This window comes from Vicia villosa, unplaced genomic scaffold, assembly GCF_029867415.1.
Source record: "Vicia villosa cultivar HV-30 ecotype Madison, WI unplaced genomic scaffold, Vvil1.0 ctg.000485F_1_1, whole genome shotgun sequence".
Taxonomy (NCBI): Eukaryota; Viridiplantae; Streptophyta; class Magnoliopsida; order Fabales; family Fabaceae; genus Vicia; species Vicia villosa.
Window position 1 is genome coordinate 556,868 of NW_026705235.1, and position 19,609 is coordinate 576,476.

At 34.9% G+C, this 19,609-nt stretch overlaps 1 protein-coding gene across 1 annotated transcript; it reads left to right on the forward strand.

Moving 5' to 3' along the window:
* Positions 1-3,789: 3,789 nt before the first annotated feature.
* On the forward strand, positions 3,790-15,611 carry LOC131628846 (PH, RCC1 and FYVE domains-containing protein 1-like). Its single transcript, XM_058899655.1, has 10 exons — positions 3,790-4,391; positions 4,491-4,561; positions 5,321-5,407; positions 6,238-6,327; positions 6,465-6,545; positions 6,663-6,827; positions 6,933-8,984; positions 10,159-10,305; positions 12,792-13,084; positions 14,688-15,611. Exons 2-10 carry the CDS (start codon positions 4,511-4,513, stop codon positions 14,776-14,778), a joined length of 3,057 nt encoding a protein of 1,018 aa, XP_058755638.1. The 5' UTR covers positions 3,790-4,391; positions 4,491-4,510; the 3' UTR covers positions 14,779-15,611.
* The last annotated feature ends 3,998 nt before the right edge of the window (positions 15,612-19,609 follow it).

Sequence of the window (19,609 nt, forward strand, 5' to 3'; positions counted from 1 at the left end):
ATCCAAAATCTGTCTATCAGATAAGAATGCTGACTGAGTTTCTGAAATAATTTTCCTTAACACCTTTTTCAGGAGGTTTGCCAAAACCTTCGCTATCACCTTATAAATGCATTCGATCAGTGATATCAGTCTAAAATCTGACAGCTTCACAACGTTCTTTCTTTTTGGAATTAGAACTATAAATGAGCTATTTGCCCCTTTAACCATCCGTCCATTTAGATGAAATTCACTCAATACCCTCAAAAAATCTTCCTTAAGTATTTCCCAAAACTCCTTCACAAAATCGAAATTTACACCATCAGGACCTGGGCTTTTAGAGCTATCAAATTCCCATACTGCCCTACGCACTTCTTCTTTTGAGAATTCTTGAACCATCTCCTCTTTTTTTGCATTGTTGATTCTGTTGAATTCCATCTTCGCCGGGATCGGTCTCACACCTCTAGTTGAGAAGAGATCCTGGAAGTGATTAAAAATTGCTCCTTTAATCTCACTCACTCCCTTTATTTGTGATCCATTCCACTCCAAGGATAGTATTTCATTTTCTCTTCATCGATGAAAATTGCTCGAGTTCGCATCCCCCTCTTTTAGCCATCTAACTCTAGCCTTTTGCCATTGAATGCTACAGTTCAAGTTTGCCAATTTATGTAATTTGGATGCCGTTTCTCTCATTTTTTGCACTTCCTCTATCAATAAACCTTCTCTTTCTCCTTTAGCTTCTAATTTGTTCAGCTCCTCTTTTGCCTCTTTAACTTTTTCTCCAATATTTTGTGTGTGACTTTTGTGCTAGTCTCGAAGTCTACTTTTGATCATCTTCAATTTTTATTTTAAAACAAACATTCCCCATCCTTCTACTTTTAGCTTTCTCCATTGCTCCTTAACAAACTTATGATATCCTTCTATGTCCTTCCAACAATTCAGCATGCGAAATGGCTTTGGTCCCCAGTCTTGCTCTGCATCACATAACATAATTGGACATGTTCTGATAACTCTTTATCCAAACTCCACTGCTTGCTTTCTGGCCATTCTCTGATCCAAGCTTCTGAAATAAGGATCCTATCAATCCTACTCATGCAAGATCTGTCGTTTCTGGCCCAAGTGAATCTTCTTCCATGCAGAGGGAGGTCGATCAATTTTGAATCTGTGATGAGTTCGTCGAACTCTGCTATTTCTTCTCTTCTAATATTATTGTTGACGCCTCTTCTCTCTGCCTCTTCCCTTATTGCATTGAAGTCTCCTACGACACACCATCTTTCTTCTTTCTTGGCCAGTATCACATTTTTTAATTATGATCACAACATACGTTTTCTTCTTGTGTCGCAGGGAGCATACACGTTAATAAAATTGACTTTCTTCTTTTCTACTCCCCATTCCCCCTCCAGCCATAAAAGTGTTCTCTAATGTTACTTCCTTGAATCACAAAGGCATTGCTGTTCCGGAGAGTTAGAACACATCCAGACCTACCTTCAGATGGTTTATATGCGAAATCAACTTCTTCAGAGCCCCACAACCAAGAACACATATTCCTTTCGACTACTTCCAATTTTGTTTCTTGAATACTTATCACATCCGGTCTTTGACTGTGTATCAGCTTTTGGATTTCTATTTTCTTAGCCAATCCCCCCATACCTCTGATGTTGTAACTGATAATCTTCATGTTAAATCTACTCAGTTCCCACTACCTCTCCCCTATAACTCTTCATTGTGATGCTTTCTCTCTCTCTCTTGGTCCCTTTATTAATTCTTGTAGAATTTCCCCTTCTTCTCCTCTATGTATTAATCCATACTCTTTTCCCAAATCCCACACATCTCTAGCTATTTCTTTCGCATCTCCATGTAAAAGAATCCAATTGTTTCTTTGTGTTTCATTCTCCATAAGCACCATCTCTGACTTGCCCCTATCTTTGATTTGTGCTCGACCTCTTTGTTTGCATGTGTAACTTCCCACTTCTTTTTTCCTTTTTCTCGCTGCTTTCTTCTTCTCTTTTAAAATTTATACCCTGATTTTCCTTCTGTCCTTGTACGATTGAGTTTTCTCATCTTCTCTGATTCTGGCTGAATTTGATCCTGATATCATGATCTTGTTTTGTGAGACTTATTTTCCTTTTGAACTGTTATTTGCTTCTGGGATCTTCTTGTAACTATCATCCCTCCCAATTTTACTCACTGCATTTGTTGTTCCATTTTCTTGGGCTACGACTATGCCGCTTACTTCTTCAGTGCCTCTGACTTATATTTTATTTGATTCATTTTGTTGATTATGGTGTTCCACATGCTCCATATTATTGTCGGTAGTTACTTGAAGCCCATTTGAACACTCTGGGCTTGAATCGTGGGAAGGCCCATTAACTTCTTTCCCAATTTTCTCTTCCTTACTTAAAGTTGCCGCCAACACGTTCTCTTTCCTTTTGCTGTTGACTTTTCCCACCTCGACTGCCATAAAGTACTCATTCACACTTCCTTCCCCTAGATTGTCCACCCCTCCATTAATTATTGATTTATCCAATTCAACCCTTTTATTTTTAGATGTCGCTTCGCTTTCTACGTATGCCTTTTGAGTTGATACATGCGCCACCTCGTTTAAATTAACACCGTAATTTGCCTCCAGCGTTAAATGCTCATAATTTTCTTCAATTTTCCTCATAGTCTCTTCATCTTCCCCGGACTCCATTGATGCAGGTATGAAAGAATCATCTGAAGCTATTGAATCTTCATTGTCCGAATTCTCATCATACTCCAACATCTCTTCAAATGCATATTCACAAAGCTCCTCTGTGATTCTGATATTATAATTTTCTCTATTGATGTTGATTTTCACCACCTTGTTGATAAATTCAATCTTGGTTGTTTTAATCAGTACTCTGGCCATGTCCAATCTCTCCATGTTCTCTGTAGCTTTATCTACTTTAATTAGAGTTCCCAATGAGATTGTCAATAAGGAAAAAACCTTCATTTTCCACGCGTGAATCGGTGTCCCTATTATTCTAACCCACGTGTATCGTGCTCCTCCGACATCCCTTGGCTCCCATTCTCTTATTGTGCTGAAACATTGTTGAAAGAATTGTTCTGACTCCTTCATTAAGGTTCTAAAGTCTTCGCTTTCTTCGGGTTTTAAGAAAACTCTTTCACCTCCCATAGGTATAACTTTAATCGATGTGATCCCTTCCTCCTCCAGCCTTTGGAGAGAGATAGAGAGCACAAAGAGAGACAGAGAGTCAAAGAATATAGAGATAACACATATCTAGCCATCCAGGAAGAACTTACTATGATTAAGTTGTTGATCGATAAAGTGAATGTAACCTTTTTGTTTCTTTACGATAATCATTACATTAAACTATAGAAAACAACTCATAGTAATAGCTAATACATAAATTCTTATATGATTATGATAATCATTTATTTAAGAAGCACTTAATTAAGTTGTTTATCCAAAAGCAACTAAAAAAGAAGCAAATAAAGCAATGAGTGAACCTGCTCGATGCTCGATAATATCCCTACTATCGCCAAGACCAATTTTCTGACGATCAGCCATTCAAGTTGCAACAACAAATCCTTCACGTAAATGGACCCAATACTCATTTGAACAAGAAACCAAAACAAAACAGATACTACCTATTTTATTTGAATTAAATTAATAAATTATTGTCATTCACACCAATACTCATGCAGACGCACGGATATCCCACTAATTAGAAATTAAAATCTAGACAAAATAATGATAATCATATGCTTAAATAAACCAAGCCACATAGGATCCCAAGACCACAGGTTCCAAGAAGAGAGCGACACCAACGAGGCATGTCTTTTTCAAATCCCGAAATTGGACTCATTTGTCCCTCCAAACTTTCACAAAACGACAAAATCATCCATCCCCATCGCACAGATTTCAGTTGCTGACGTGGCATTAACCGGCAGAAAAAACAGTTAGCTCCCTCTCAGAACCAAAGAGAGAGAGAGAGAGAGAGACAGAGCCTCTCGCGTGTCAACATTCTCCAAAATCTCTTTCAATCCAAAAAAATTGAAATCAAAACCGAAGGCATTGTCTCTCTCAACAACAAATCTCCCAAACGGAACCTCTCGTTCAACGAATTCCCGTTAACGCGGTTTCAACGACCCTAACATCTTCAAAAATGGTTCGGATTTTCGCATTTTCTGTTAATTCGTTTCAACGCCGCAGATTCTGATTCCTTATACGCTTTCTCGTCCCACATTTGCCACGTTGAGGGAGTTTCAGTAAAAAATTTGAAGATTCCGGTGGGGTTGGAGGTACACGCGCGTTTCTAGGGTTTGTTTTGAGCTGAATGTGTTTCGTTGAGGAAATTTTTTCTGTGTGATGTGTTTTTCTTAGCTATGGGGTAGATGAAAGAGCTTTTATTATGATCAATTTGCAAGTGGTGAGTTTTTTTTGATGGGGAAGGGTTTGACATTGCTTTATAGTATCTGTTTTGTTTTGGTTTCTTGTTCAAATGGGTATTGGGTCCATTTACGTGAAGGATTTCTTGTTGCAACTTGAATGGCTGATCGTCAGAAAACTGGTCTTGGCGACAGTAGGGATATCGAGCAGGTTCGCTCATTGCTTTCTTTGCTTCTTTTTAAGTTGCTTTTGGATAAACAACTTAATTAAGTGCTTCTTAAATAAATGATTATCATAATCATATAAGAATTTATGTATCAGCTATTTCTATGAGTGCTTCTTAATTAAGCTGCTTTATATAGTTTAATGTAATGATTATCGTAAAGAAACAAAAATGTTACGTTCACTTTCTCGATCAACAACTTAATTATAGTAAGTTCTTCTTGAATAGCTATTTCTATAGCCAACCAAGGAGAGATATGATCAAATTGTTATTTTTTATAAGTTTTAAGGCGTTTCTCATAAGCTATCTACTTATTGAAATAAGCTGAAATTCTCTGTAGCACCGACACCTCTGGAAAAAGGCGTTTGTACTGTCAGACACCGGCATTTGTGATTAGGTTTAATTTATTTAGTTTCTAAAATTATTACTAGTGTCGCTGTGTTAGTTTTAGTGTCGTGTTAGGGGTGTCCGTGCTTCATAGAAAACAACTCATTAATATGTCATAAGCTTTCTCAAAAACTTACACAAATTGTTATGTGATGAGATAAGTTGTAAGTAAGTTGGAAACAACTTACGGATATGTCATAAGCTATTTTCATTGTTTAATTAATATACTTTGAATAGTATGAATGATAATTTATAATGGTTCTTCTTTGCCGGTGTAAGGAGATGTTGAAGCTGGAAGCTGAGGTCTTCTCTAATCGTCTTCTTCTGCAAGTACCTAACTTTTTCTGTTCCCTTTATAGGCAATTACATCTCTTAAGAAAGGTTCATATCTGCTAAAGTATGGACGAAGAGGGAAGCCAAAGTTCTGCCCTTTTAAGCTTTCCAATGTAAGTTTATGTGGTGTTGGTGTTTCGTTTGATCTTTATATTAGCTAGCCCACTAAATGATAAGAAACTACCATTTCCTTTTTAAATAAATTTTTCATCTGATCTTTTTGATTTTTTCGAAACATATTTGATAGGATATTAACAACGGAAAATGATATACACACAACAACAATTAGTTTCTTCATTTTCTAGTCCCATCATGCGTGTTCCCATTTCATTCCAAATATAAACCCTTAACTTGTTTTGCTATCACTTTTCTTAGAAGCATGAAAATAGACGTCAAAGTCATTGACCAATAGTTCCAGTTTGAATATTTTGGTACCGTTAGTGGCTTATCATCATAAATATAGGTAAATTTTAACTAAAACATTGATGATATGACTCTGCATAAAAACAAGTGCTTACTTGCATTGTAAAGCCTTACTTATCTTAGGAAACTATAAGAGAAAAGATGACAACAAAACATGATAATAGAGTAGAATTGTAGTAAAATAAATAGTACAATATTCTTAGGGTGCTAAATAGCCAAAGGCATGCAAAATCATGCTTCGGAAGAAGAAAGTATTAAAATCATTTTCTTTAGGGGAATATGTCTGTGATGTTATATAAAAAGCTATCATATATTTATTTCTTAAGTATTAAATTTTCACTTGTGCTAGGAATACAAAATGTGTTTATGTACTTGTTTCTATTTGAGACAAACCGTTTACTTGTCAATCATTACCAATATGAAGCTTCATGTTTTTAAAATAAATTTAAAATCTCCTTGAATGAGAAACATGGGCATATTATGTGCTGTTATCTTAAATACTTTTTGATCGTGTGTTCAGGATGAGTCTCTACTCATATGGTACTCTGGCAAGGAAGAAAAACAAATTAAGCTCAGTACTGTTTCAAAGATCATTCCTGGGCAGCGAACTGTAAGTTTGTAAGAATCCCAGACACAATTTTCAGACTAATACTACATGCTTTTATATAATGATCCTTTATGCTAATTTCTTTTTCCCACTGGCTTACTTCTCAGTACTCACTGTTTTGATTTGTTATGATAATGCAGGCAACATTTCAGCGGTATCCTCGACCAGAAAAGGAGTATCAGTCATTCTCTCTTATATACAATGATAGGTCCTTGGATTTGGTGCGTCCACTTCTGCATAATTGCTTGATAGGAGATTTTAAGCAGTACATGAGTTAGATAGGATATTTTATAACTTTTAAACTTCATGGTCTGACTCCACTGCTAATCTATGTACAGATCTGCAAAGACAAAGATGAAGCCGAAATCTGGTTTGCTGGTCTGAAAGCATTAATTACCCGTGGTAACTATCGCAAGTGGGGATATGAATTAAGACCTGAAAGTCTATATTCTGATAGTCCAAAGTCTGGCACAAGAAAAACGATTCCATCATTTGCACCATATGTCTGTGGCAATGACTTTCATTTTCTTTATTTTCATACAGCTGACATAACTATTTGGCATTGAAAAGTTACTATATTTTCACTCTTTCTAATTTTTAAACGACAGGACCCTAGAGATATCGACAGAGTTTCTTTTCAAAATTCTTCGCCAAATAGATGGGTAAAGGCTTTCTCTGAAATAATTTCATACACTGCTGTGCCTAGCAAGAGCTCCAGTCAAGCTGAATCAATTACCAATTCCTCTATGTCCTCTGGATCCGTAGATAACTCAAGCAATAGAAATTCTGCATCTGAGGTAGTTCGAGTTAGTTTATCTAGTGCTGTAAGTTCATCCAGCCAGGGTTCCTGTCAAGAAGATTTTGATGCTTTAGGTGATGTTTTTATTTGGGGAGAAGGTATCTATGATGGAATTCTTGGTGGTGGTCTGCACAGAGTTGGAAACGTATCTTTTTCAGAGATGGATGCATTCCTTCCCAAGGCATTGGAATCAAAAGTGGTTCTAGATGTTCATAGTATTGCTTGTGGCTATAAACACGCTGTTCTAGTTACCAAACAGGGAGAAACATTTAGCTGGGGGGAGGAGTCAGGAGGAAGGCTTGGGCACGGTGCCGAAGTGGATGTTCTTAACCCCAAGCTCATTGACACTCTTAGTGGCATGAACATTGAGTTAGTAGCATGTGGAGAATATCATACATGTGCTGTTACTTATTCTGGGGATCTTTATACCTGGGGTGATGGTACTCACAATTCTGGGTTACTTGGGCATGGAAATGAAGTTAGTCACTGGATTCCTAAGAAAGTAGGTGGTGCATTGGAAGGATTACGTGTATCATATGTGTCCTGCGGTCCTTGGCACACAGCTATTGTTACATCAGCTGGGCAGTTGTTTACATTTGGTGATGGAACTTTTGCCGCCTTAGGCCATGGAGATCATAGCAGTTCAAGTATTCCTCGGGAAGTAGAAACTTTGAAAGGGTTGAGAACAACCAGGGTTTCATGTGGTGTTTGGCACACTGCTGCCGTTGTTGAGGTGATAGATGAATCTGTGGAGTCATCTACACAGTCATCTAGTGGAAGACTGTTCACCTGGGGTGATGGCGATAAAGGCCAACTTGGAATTGTTGATAAGAAACCTAGACTAGTTCCCGTGTGTGTAGTTGCATTGTCTAACGAAAACATTTGTCGTGTAGCTTGTGGCCACAGTCTTACAGTTGCATTGACAACGTCAGGACATGTGTATACAATGGGCAGTACAGCTTACGGACAACTTGGTTGTCCTGCAGCAAGTGGGATGGTTCCTGCTCGTGTTGAAGATAAAATTGCTGGCAGTTTCATAGAAGATATTGCCTGTGGTTCATATCATGTTGCAGTCCTGACTTCCAAGGCAGAGGTTTTCACATGGGGGAAGGGTTTAAATGGGCAATTAGGTCATGGTGACAACGGTCACAGGAATAAGCCCACGTTTGTCCAATTTTTAAAAGATAAGCAAGTGAAGAGTGTTTTTTGTGGTTCAAACTTTACTGCTGTTGTTTGCCTTCATAAATGGATACCGAGTGTTGATCATTCTGCATGTTCAGGCTGTCGTAATCAATTTAATTTCAGAAGAAAACGTCATAATTGTTACAATTGTGGACTTGTTTTTTGCAAATCATGCACCAGCAAGAAATCTATTAAGGCTTCCCTCGCTCCAAATTCCTACAAGACATATCGTGTTTGTGATGACTGTTACTATAAACTTAAGAAAACCGCTGAATCAGTATCCTTGCAAACTCCTAGCTGGAAAAGTGTCAGCTCGCAAGACAGTAAGGCTCCTAAAACACAGGGAACACTATTAAAACTTTCTTCGTTTGGTTCTATTGTTCAATCAGAAAGCAGTCACTCAAAGCTTCCAGATTCTCTCGATAACCATATTTTTCCAGCTTTGAATGGAAAATTACAACTGGGGGGTTTTGGTCTTTCAAAATCATCAAATTCTCTTTCCGGGGAATCTAGGAAATACCTGCCTGTTTCTGAGCTTGCTACAAGAATATCTTGTCAGTCAACTTCTCCAGTTTCATCAAAGTCAAGCCCACGACAATCTTGTGAAGATATTATACATGAAGATTTAAAACACAGAAATGGTATTCTAAGTCACGAAGTTATAACTTTAAAAGCACAAGTAAGCCTGGTCAAATTTATCTAATTTATAATTTTATATGCATATCTTTCTATATCACTGATTAGTTAATCCTGATGGAATTATAATATGATATCTATGTTCTGTCTTTATGGTCAACCTTGTCTTCTTATCTATGAAGCACAGACTCCGACACGGACACCGGGACACGACACAGGCACTGATAATATCAAAAACATAGGACACCGATACCGCTACATATATGATAGTATTTGACATTATATCCATCTATTATTAAAATATTCAAATAAAAATTAATGTCTTTAATCCTTCATTGATAATATTGTTTCAAATACACGTTTAATCCTTTTAGATATATGTGAGAATTGTCCAAAAAGAATGTATTAAGTGTCTTGAATGAACCAAAGAAAACACAATTATTTTTTAAACACTTGTCTCTATTGTCTGACACGATTTGAATGAGTGTCATTCGGGCGTCAGACATTGATTCAAAAAGTGTCGTAGCAGAGACAGGAGACACTTGTTTGACTTTTTCGATACTTGTCTGAATTTTTCAACATGTGTTGTACGGGAGTTATACAAATGTCATACACCGCGGCACGCATACTTCTAGAGGTGTCCGTGCTTCATAGCATCTTATGACGAATTTGCTAATTCCTGCTTCATGCCTATGTTCTTTCCGACCTGAACTTTTTGAAGGGGGCTTTTCATGCCATAAATATGCACTCTAGGCTAGATAGTCAATATTGATTTGTTTATGACTGATGCATTGGAGAAAATTTATTTTTTAATGAAATTGTTTACCACCTTTCTAAAAACACGTATATTATGCAGTCCTTTTGGTATACATTTTGGACATGTATTGTACTTTTATTATAATGCTATGCTTCTGCGCTTCTGCCGTAGGCTGCAAAATAATTTATAATGCATTCTTTTACTGGCCACACCATGCACAGCCACTCTATTTATAACATTTTTATTGGCACCTTTTGCATTATCTTCTTGCATCTTTATCTACCAGCTTGTATTCAAATATCAGGCTCGAGTATAGTCTCATAAAATAATTGAACTAGACAATTATCAATAGTTGAATTAACATTTATATGGCTTTCAACTTTCTAATATCATCTATGAACTCTATATGTTGAAAAGACTTCAAGTATCTCATCTGAAACTGATCAAATATACATGATAGGTTGAAGAACTTACTCAGAAGTCAAAGAGTCTCGAGGCTGAACTTGAGAGAACATCAAAGCAATTGAAGGAAGTGGCTGAAGTAGCTGCGGATGAAGCTGGAAAGTGTAAATCTGCAAAAGAGGTTATAAAGTCATTGACAGCTCAGGTTGGTATTTTTCTATCGGCTTGATTTTTTTCCTCTTCTAACTTTCAAACTAAAACATGTTATCTTTCAAATACTACCTCCAGTCCCATTTATAAGAAAATATTCCATTTTTAGATACATTGAATAAATAATGTATCTGGACAATATGTTGTCTAGATACATTATTTATTAAATGTATCTAAAAAGAGATCTTTTCTTATAAATGAGACCAGAGGGAGTATAAGACTGGTGATGTCATATAGGAGAGAGTGTTGGGCGGTAAAAAACCAACATGGGAATAAAGTCAGCGTGACAAAGATGAGAAATTGTGCTGGATGTGTAGAAATACTAGATAATATAGGATTGGGAATGATGGCACTAGAGAGTGTTGGGATAGCTCTAAAAGATGATTTAAGGTCAACTTGGGAGGTTTGGGTTTTCGTGGAGGAATCTTGTAGATTTTGTAGTATGGAGTAAATCAGAAGGATGGTAGCCAAACAACTAGTGGTAGTGGAAAAATTATAGGACAAACAATAAAGACAGACTTGGAGGTTAATGGTTTGGCTGTAGATATGATTCATGATAAAGCATTACGATGCATTTGATTCATGTAGTGACCCCATCTAGTGGAAAAAGGCTTGGTTTGGTTTGAATTCTTATTTTTGTGCATCTTGAAACTGAGATTGCAGGTGAAGTTCTAGATCTAAACATTTGTGGCAGAACTTATCTTAATTATTGAGAATTATTGAACATATATAAGACCTAAAATGAAAAACAATATTAGGAGTCCAATTACCAAGCACTTGTGAATGCCACGACTTTTCCTGTTTTCTATTTGTTGGGATCAGGGCAGGGATGGATCATATATTGTATCTACTACGTTTATCTACTATAAGTTGGTAGTCAAGATTGCAATTTTAGTTGTAGGATCACACGATACTCCGATCTAAAGCCATGGTTCTGTGCTGTGATGTGACCAGGATCACTGGAAAACTTTATTGTTGAATACATATCACACGCCCTTAGGCTCTGTTTGGGAATTTAAGAGGGTTGACAAGAACTTTGAAAAAAAAAGGAAGAATAACCCTCTTAAATGGGGGTTAATTTTTATTCATTATACAAAATCTCCCTGATACAGGTTAAACTCAAAAAATATGTTCGAGGAGGGAAACTTTGTTGTAGTATGGGCAAGAAGTACCTTGTGGGTCATGTTTACGTGCCCGTAAGTGGTTGAGTGTTAATCATGAGAGTTCGATTGAAAATTAGGCTAGTGTGCCATGCATTGTTGATGTCGTGTCGTTGAGGGTGAGCAAACCTCCGGTGCATGTTGTGATGGCCGTAAGCTCGGCTTTGGGGGCATTTTCAGTAGATGCAGGATATTGCTTGGGTGTCTCATTGATGCACTGATTCACCCTGACTAGAAGTTGCTTGTCTCAATGGATAGCTGGGGCACTTCTATTTTAACGGTAAAAAAAAAGGTTACTGCTTTAGAGCACTACTTTAAGAAAAAAACACTACATTTACGGTGATTAAGAAATAATCCTTAACCGTTGTCATTTTCAAGTATCTGAGAATTCTATCCACTGCTTCCATCCATATGTTCTTCTATGGGACAGTTCATATACTGTCTCACTGTACTACTCACTGCAAAATTAATGTCTGATCTTTTGTGAGATAGAAAAAATGAGCTTTCCAACCTACCTTTATATCTTCCTTTATCAACTGTTGTATCTTTGTCAAGATTATCAAGCTTCATAGTTGCATCCATAGGGGTAAATCCATAGGTGTCTCAAATGATATCACCCAAGCATTCATGTTGCTTTTAAGAGGTCTAGAACAGATTTTTGTTCGGAAATTGTAATTCCTTTCTTGATATCGAGCTACCTCCATCCCAAGAAAATATTTGAGATTGTCCAAATCTTTTATTTCAAACTCTTTGTTAGGAGACTCTTCAATCTCTTGACCTCTTCTTCATGATCACATGTTAGAAAAATATCATCATTGTAAACTTCAAGAATAACTTTCTTACCTGAAGGTGTGTTTGGAACCCCAGAATTATACACTTCAAGATTAGAAGAATTGGTAAAACAAACTAAAATGAATAAAAACTTAGAGATGATAACGTAACTACCCCCTTAGGAACTAGACAAAAATAGAAAGATGGAGATGATAATATAACTACCACCTTAGGAAGTAGCCTCTAGACCACCCTCACCTTAGGAACCATAAAATTGAATATATAGTCAAATATATAAGTGAGTTTAAAAGATAATGGAAAATACAGTGTTAATGGGGAAGGGAAGTGTTTTTCTATTTCATAAGAATTTAGGAGAGGTTAGTGTATATATTAAAATTAGAGGGGTTGTCGGTGTCATTTTAGTAGACCTTAGAAGGTGAGTATAGATTTCCCTAATCTTAAAGAATGAATACTAGTAAAATCTTAATATAATCAATGTCAATATCTCAACAATTATTTCTGATGTTGGGGATGCTAAACTGTGTTACAGTTGAAGGAAATGATGCAAAGACTGCCAGAAGGACAAGATGCTGACTTACTTACCGATTCCTATGTTGAAACTACTAATAGGATTATACATCAATCCATAGATGAGAGTCATATGACAAACATGATCACTCCCAAAAGTGAAAGTGGAAGCAATGCTGAAAAGGTGGTATTGCCTAATGGCGCCACAACACAAAGTGGAAAGGCAGAATGGGTGGTGCAAGATGAACCAGGTGTTTACGTAAGTTTGTCTTCCCTTCCAGGTGGTGGTAATGAACTTAAGCGCGTTCGCTTCAGGTATTTATCATTTCCTACCTTCATTTGTTTATTATGTCAAAACTTTATCACATTATCTTTGACAATAGGTTTATAACAATTGAATTAACTCCTTGTCATCAAAGCATAAAAACTATTGCAGAATAGTTTATGAATTTCCACTTTGACTAGAAGTGTTCTGCTTGCTTATAAGGTCATTTGGCTATTGTAGGATTTCCTCTTGTTGACCTTTAAAATTTTACCACTACCTTCAACTAAAAGCACTACTTATAATATAAGATTTGGCTATTGTAGGGTTTCCTCTTGTTGAACTTTAAAGTTTATCACTTTTTGAAACAAATTGGCCTGAGTTTTTAGTATAGTTGGTTCATGACAAGCTTTATGGACCATGGCGATCAAACTGTTCAGATAACTCCCAAGTTCCAACCACCACATATCTCATGACATTCTCTTAAAAGTTAAAACCCATTTTTATATGTAATTATTACCTTAGGCTTTGTTTGAGAGTTTTGAGGGGTAGGAAGGAGGACTTTGAAAAAAAGGAAGGATTGAGTGAAAAGAATAGAGAGATTAAAGTGGAGAGGTTTTTGGGGATTTATTTGTAGAATGGATTAGCAGGTCTGACTTTCATATACTTCCCTCTAAAACTCAGTCGAACCCTGAAAACATGATGAAATACTACCAGAGCAGGTTGACATGGGGGTCATGCTCTACATGGGGGCTAGATAGAGCTTATGTCACATAATATTCAATCACGAAGCTTCATCTCAAAATTTAGGTTGGGCCTAACTCATCCCTACAAAACCGATTTGTAGGGTGAGAATTGCCCCTACTTATAAACACAACACATGCCATATCTCTAAGCAATGTGAGACTAAATCTACCCATTCAAAGCCAACACAATGAAGGTGTTGAGGGCTGCAATGAGGCAAGCCAAAGTGCCACAATTAAGGCGACTAGGGGAGGACCGCAATTAAGGCGGAAAGTCAAACACACCCCCTCATGCTTGGGCCTCAATGAGCCCAAAACATGGACGATGCGGGAAGCCCAACAATGGATCTAGGATAGGCTGTGATACCATGTTTGTGATTGAATAATATATTTCAAGTATCTTAAAATTACAAGAACTAATCTCTTTATATAAGACTATTCTAATCGAATGGGCCTAACTAATGGACTAAAAGCCCGAATACAAATTACTACTAATAATAGTAAAAATAACTTATTTACAACACTTCATAAAAAGAGTGTGGAACTTGCATGATTATCACAAAACAATTTGGCATGTTGTTTCAATTAAAATCTTAAACGTAACAAGACAAGTCGTCAACACTGTCTTTATGACTGTAGCCAGAGCTTTCCCATGTTAGTGCATTTTTAAACATAAGGCAAGTTGTCTACTCTTTATCATTGGAGTAGACAGAGCTTGCCCATTTCTTAATGCAATATTGTTACAACAACGTTTTTTAATACTTTTAATTTACTTCTTAGCTCTGATCAAGATTAATTGTCTACCTTAAATGTTTTAATAGTTGTAGGACAATATGTTGAAGTATATTTTCTTTATTCGTTATTCTAGTATTCTGATTTCCTGAACATTTACTCATTCTGAAATTGTTTACAGTCGAAGGCATTTCACAGAAGAAGAAGCTGAAAAGTGGTGGGCTGAAAATGGTCCCAAAGTATTGGAGCGGCACAATGTAGTTGCCTTGTGAATGCAAGAGAATCCGTTTACTTGAGTAAAAAGTAAACTGTTTCCTCCCCTCTCTTCCAAAATTCAGAAGGATCTTTTGTCCAAATTAGACAGGTAGGATACAAAAGTTATGGGGAAAAAAACAGAGTAAGAAGAAAACTTGTTACTTCCCACAAAAGTTCTAACCCCCACCCCAAAAACGAAGAGGAATTTCTTGTACTCATTACTCGCTGATTAGTTTCGTGGAATTCATCATTCATTTTGGTCTTTTTTTCAACCCCCTACAACAGTCATCTATATTTAACTTGCAGCTGAGGATTATTTTTTGTTCAGTTCTTTTTGCCTATTGTATAGCTACTTTCCTTAGGAAGTAAACTCTTAAAGTTCTTTTTGTCAATATGTTCATTCCATAGCAAGGCACTGCACTGTAGCGTTTAACTGTTGGTTGGTTTCTTTTGAGTTTTGGGTCTCCAACAACATAGAATGTACACTCTCTATATTCTTCAGCTAAACAGTTACTATTTGATAACTAAAACACAAGGAGGATCAAAACCATGCATCTAACTAAAATGGTGCACTGCTTGTAAGATATTTTTTGAGCTTTTTATCATGCAGCTTTAGTTTTCAGCCCTTCTGACACTTTTCTTAAGGGTGAATTCAAACATTTGTTTATCATTTGTCCTTGGAAGGGTTTTGAAAGAGGTTCTCAATGGCAAAGAAATGGGTTTAATAGCTTTATGTTGTGTTTGAACATATATTTTTAAGGAGGCAATGTATTTCTTTGGAGTGTGTGGATGAGATAATTGGAAAAATTCATTAGTTAAATTATTTTGGTTGGATAGAGAAATGAAATTATTTGTTTTGTTGGCTTATTTATTTTTAATTTTAAAATTGAGAGGAAAAAGAGAAATACTTATGAAAAATAGTTGAAAATGAGAATTTTAATATTTTTAAATCAATACATAAAATTTGAAGACTTTTATGGATTAATTTGCTAAATTTAAAAAACATAACATAATTTGTAAAATTTTAAAAATAAATAGGGATTACTAACATGCAGAATTTTAAAATATACAGGAATCAATTTGCATAATTTAAAAAATTATAAACAATATAACGTGTAGAATTTAACATTGTATTTTAAAATTTTAATTTAATTTTAAAATTAAAACTATATATAATTATAGTTGTTTTATAAATATAAAAAATTAGTTATAAATATATAAAAATAAATACTATAATCAGGGATTAAACCAATTAAAGCTTAAACCCAAAATAATTTAAATTATTATGTAGTTAAATCATCTTTAAAAGACAATCGTTACTACCTTACTTGAATCAATTAATGTCTTGTTTTCAGTGTTAATTAAAAATAATAATTATAGTTATAAATTTATCAAATATATTTGTTACTCTTAGATAGTCATCTCAATTAGGGATGTCTATTTGTCTCCGTTAGCGGAGATCTTCGTGAAAATTTTTTGTTTGGGATCTCAGAGGGAATTTTTTCCAGCTAGGACGAAGATGGTGAACAAAGTCTCCTTGAAGGTACCTCGGGGATGGGGTAACGTAAATATTCTCCGCTTCGTGGAGTTCCCGTCCCGCCTAAAATGTCATAATGTCCTTAATTTATATATATTTTTAAATTATTATGTAAGTTTATTTGTCATTTCACATAATTAATCTTATACACAAATTTAAAATATATATGTATTGTTACTAAGAGAGTGAGATCTAAATACTTATTTCAATTTATTTAATTTAAAATTTTGGTGTCATGAATCATGATACTAAATATTATAGATTAAATATTGTTAAAACAATATATTCATCATAAAAAGAATAATTTCTAAATTTCTTGTGGTTAATTTTTTAATTTTTGAAGTTTTTACTATTAATTTGATTTAAAATAATAAATAAAAAAATCATGTTTATGGATCTCCGCATGAACCTTGAAGATCTGTGGGGACTCGCTGAGATCTGCGGGGATCTACTAGGATCTGCGAAGACGGAAATAGGGAATAAAATCTCCTTATAGCAGAGATAGAGAATAGATTTGAGGCGGAGATACCGCCCCTGTCCCTAATTTCAATTGGAGAGAAAAAATTTTGTGTTTCACAATAATAAATTAAATAAATGTATTTTTAACAAATTATTAATGTACATCAAATTTTGTTATTTTTATATTACTCAAAACAAGAAATTAAAAAGGTCTTGTGAGACTTTAGGGGGCTAGGTGTTGGGAGAAGACTCAGGCTAGGTGTTGGGAGAAGACTCAAGTTAAGATTTACTTTAGTTTGACGTAATGATTTGTAGATAATTTAGAACTCCCACAATTATTTGATTTTTATGGGGAACGATCTCTCTTGAGTAATTGTTGGATATATTGAAATTCTTTTTGACGGTATTTTTTAATATAAAACACTGACAACTCTAACACCATTTATGAGTGGGAGATACAACCTATCATTTATTAGAAATCATCAAGTATTTATGCGGCGTTAGGGTTAATTTTAGATGACTTGTGTTAGTTTTTCTCACCTGTCCTTCTACTATGATATATATATATATATATATATATATATATATATATATATATATATATATATATATATATATATATACTTCCTTAAAATTCATAAAATTCCGATCCTGCTTCCGCTGAAATACACTTCTTGGTATCATCACCTGGTTAAAACCTAAGGTATATTTCTGAATTCAACTTTTGTCTATGAAAATTAGTGGCTAAAAATTTTGTTGGGGAAGGTTAGGTAACTTAGAAGAAACTAAGTATGTAGGTTTTTCGCTTGTTATTAGTAAATTTATATTATGGCAACAAGTTGTAAGAGTTTTTTCAAAACTGAAAATGTTTTTTAGTGTTTTCTTATATTCATCGTTTTTTCCCAGGAAAGGGAGTGTTAAGATGATTTTAAAAAGAAATTTTTGCTGAAAAACATTGGACATCTTTGATTTGGGAGAAATCCTTCTATCCCTTCGGGTTGATAGTTAAACAATGTTTTTGTTTGCAAAGATGACTTATCATTTGTTGCCTAGATATATTTGTACTAAGAACAAGAGTTATATTTACCTACTTAGTTTTACCTAAGGTATCTAATCGTCCACAACATCCTTAGCCAGCCATATTTATGGATTCAGATGATGATAATCATCAAAATAATTTGATTAAACATGAAGAACTTGTGGAATATCCAAAAAATTTGGATAAACTTAATAAATGGACAATTCCATCAGTACCTTCAAATCAAATTTATAAATTTGGCAAAATAGATATATTATCTCGTTTTGCTGTAAAAAGTTTAGAACAAACTATTCAAATTTCTGAAAGTACTCAGACAATCAAACTTTTAACAAAAAAGGATTTACTTCCTTTTAAAAATTATAATTATATCCATGTTGGTTTAATACAAGTTGCTGTTAAACCTTTGACCTTGCTAGGATTAAATACTAGCATCCTAGGATATATTAGGGACGGTAGATGTAAAGATTTTAAACAATCTTTAGCTGCTTTAATTGAAACAAGTCTGTGTCATGGACCAGTCTATTTTGATGTCTCTCCCAACATAAGCTTATCCATGTCTGATAAAAATCTATTAGACGCTCTCCAATTAACTATTCATACTAATGGTTACAATTTCAAACCTGGTAGTGAAATTATGGCTATATGTTATAGGGTTTATTACAAAGTCCTTACCACATTAAACCCTAAAGCTAAACAAATATCGTTTCCTGGAACTACTACTTTAGTTCAAACAAATTTGCTTACCTCTAATGTTGCAACTAATAGGTTGCTTAAATGGGATGAAATTAATTTTCCAGAAACCTGGAACCTCCCTCAGGCCATTGAACCGGAACCTATCCTTAATAAGGATGTTGATCAAATAATCCAATCAAGTGATGGAGATCTAGAGATAAATTTTAACTCTAAAAGAATGATTAGAATACCTAGATCCATGTCTGGAAGACATTCTGTGAATTCTATAAATGAATTTTATTCTGCTCCCAGTCAATTAGCTAGACCTTCAACTTCTCAATTAAGAGAAGAAATAGAAGTTGTTGAAAATATAAGACTCAGTGAAAACAAAATTCCTCATGGTATATATAAAAAACCAAATCCTCCTAGAGTAGAATCACCTACTCCCTCAGATATGGACTTCCCGTTATAATGTTAGATTATTCTCCAGGTAGTAATCTAAGAAACCTTGTCAATGACGAGTTTCAGCATACTAGATACACCCAATTTAGAGAATGGTTTTTTAAAACTTTTTCGGCTCCTATGTTAGCAAATTTTAAAGAAGAGTACTATACTCAAATGTCTATAAACCAAGATTTCATTCCCTTTGTCAAATGGTTTATTAGTTACTATATAACCAAACAAAAAGAAGAATTGGTTTTTATGAAAAAAAAACGAACTTTTAGTTCTTCAAAAACCTTGGGAAAGTATCCAAGGAGAAAAAATGGAATCTCCTTTTCCCCCAGAACAAACAATAAGTTTGGGTTCTCATACTGAAGCTACACCTTATCTTACCCTTCAATTACAAAGGGTTGAACAAAATCAGATTACTCTAAAAGAGTTAAATTCCATAATTAGATCCAACAATTATACTAATGCCTACCTTGTTTGTCTTGGAGAACAATTTATTTCTCTAGAAAAAGAGCTTTTATCTATTAAAGACCTTTTAAATAAACAAATAGCACGTCAAAAAATTATTATTGACCTTATTAATAAACCTAATACTCCAGAACAAGCTTCTACATCTACAATATTAGATGTCCCTATAATTCAACCTCCTATTCCAATAGAAGGATTTAAAATGGAAACAAATGGTAATGAG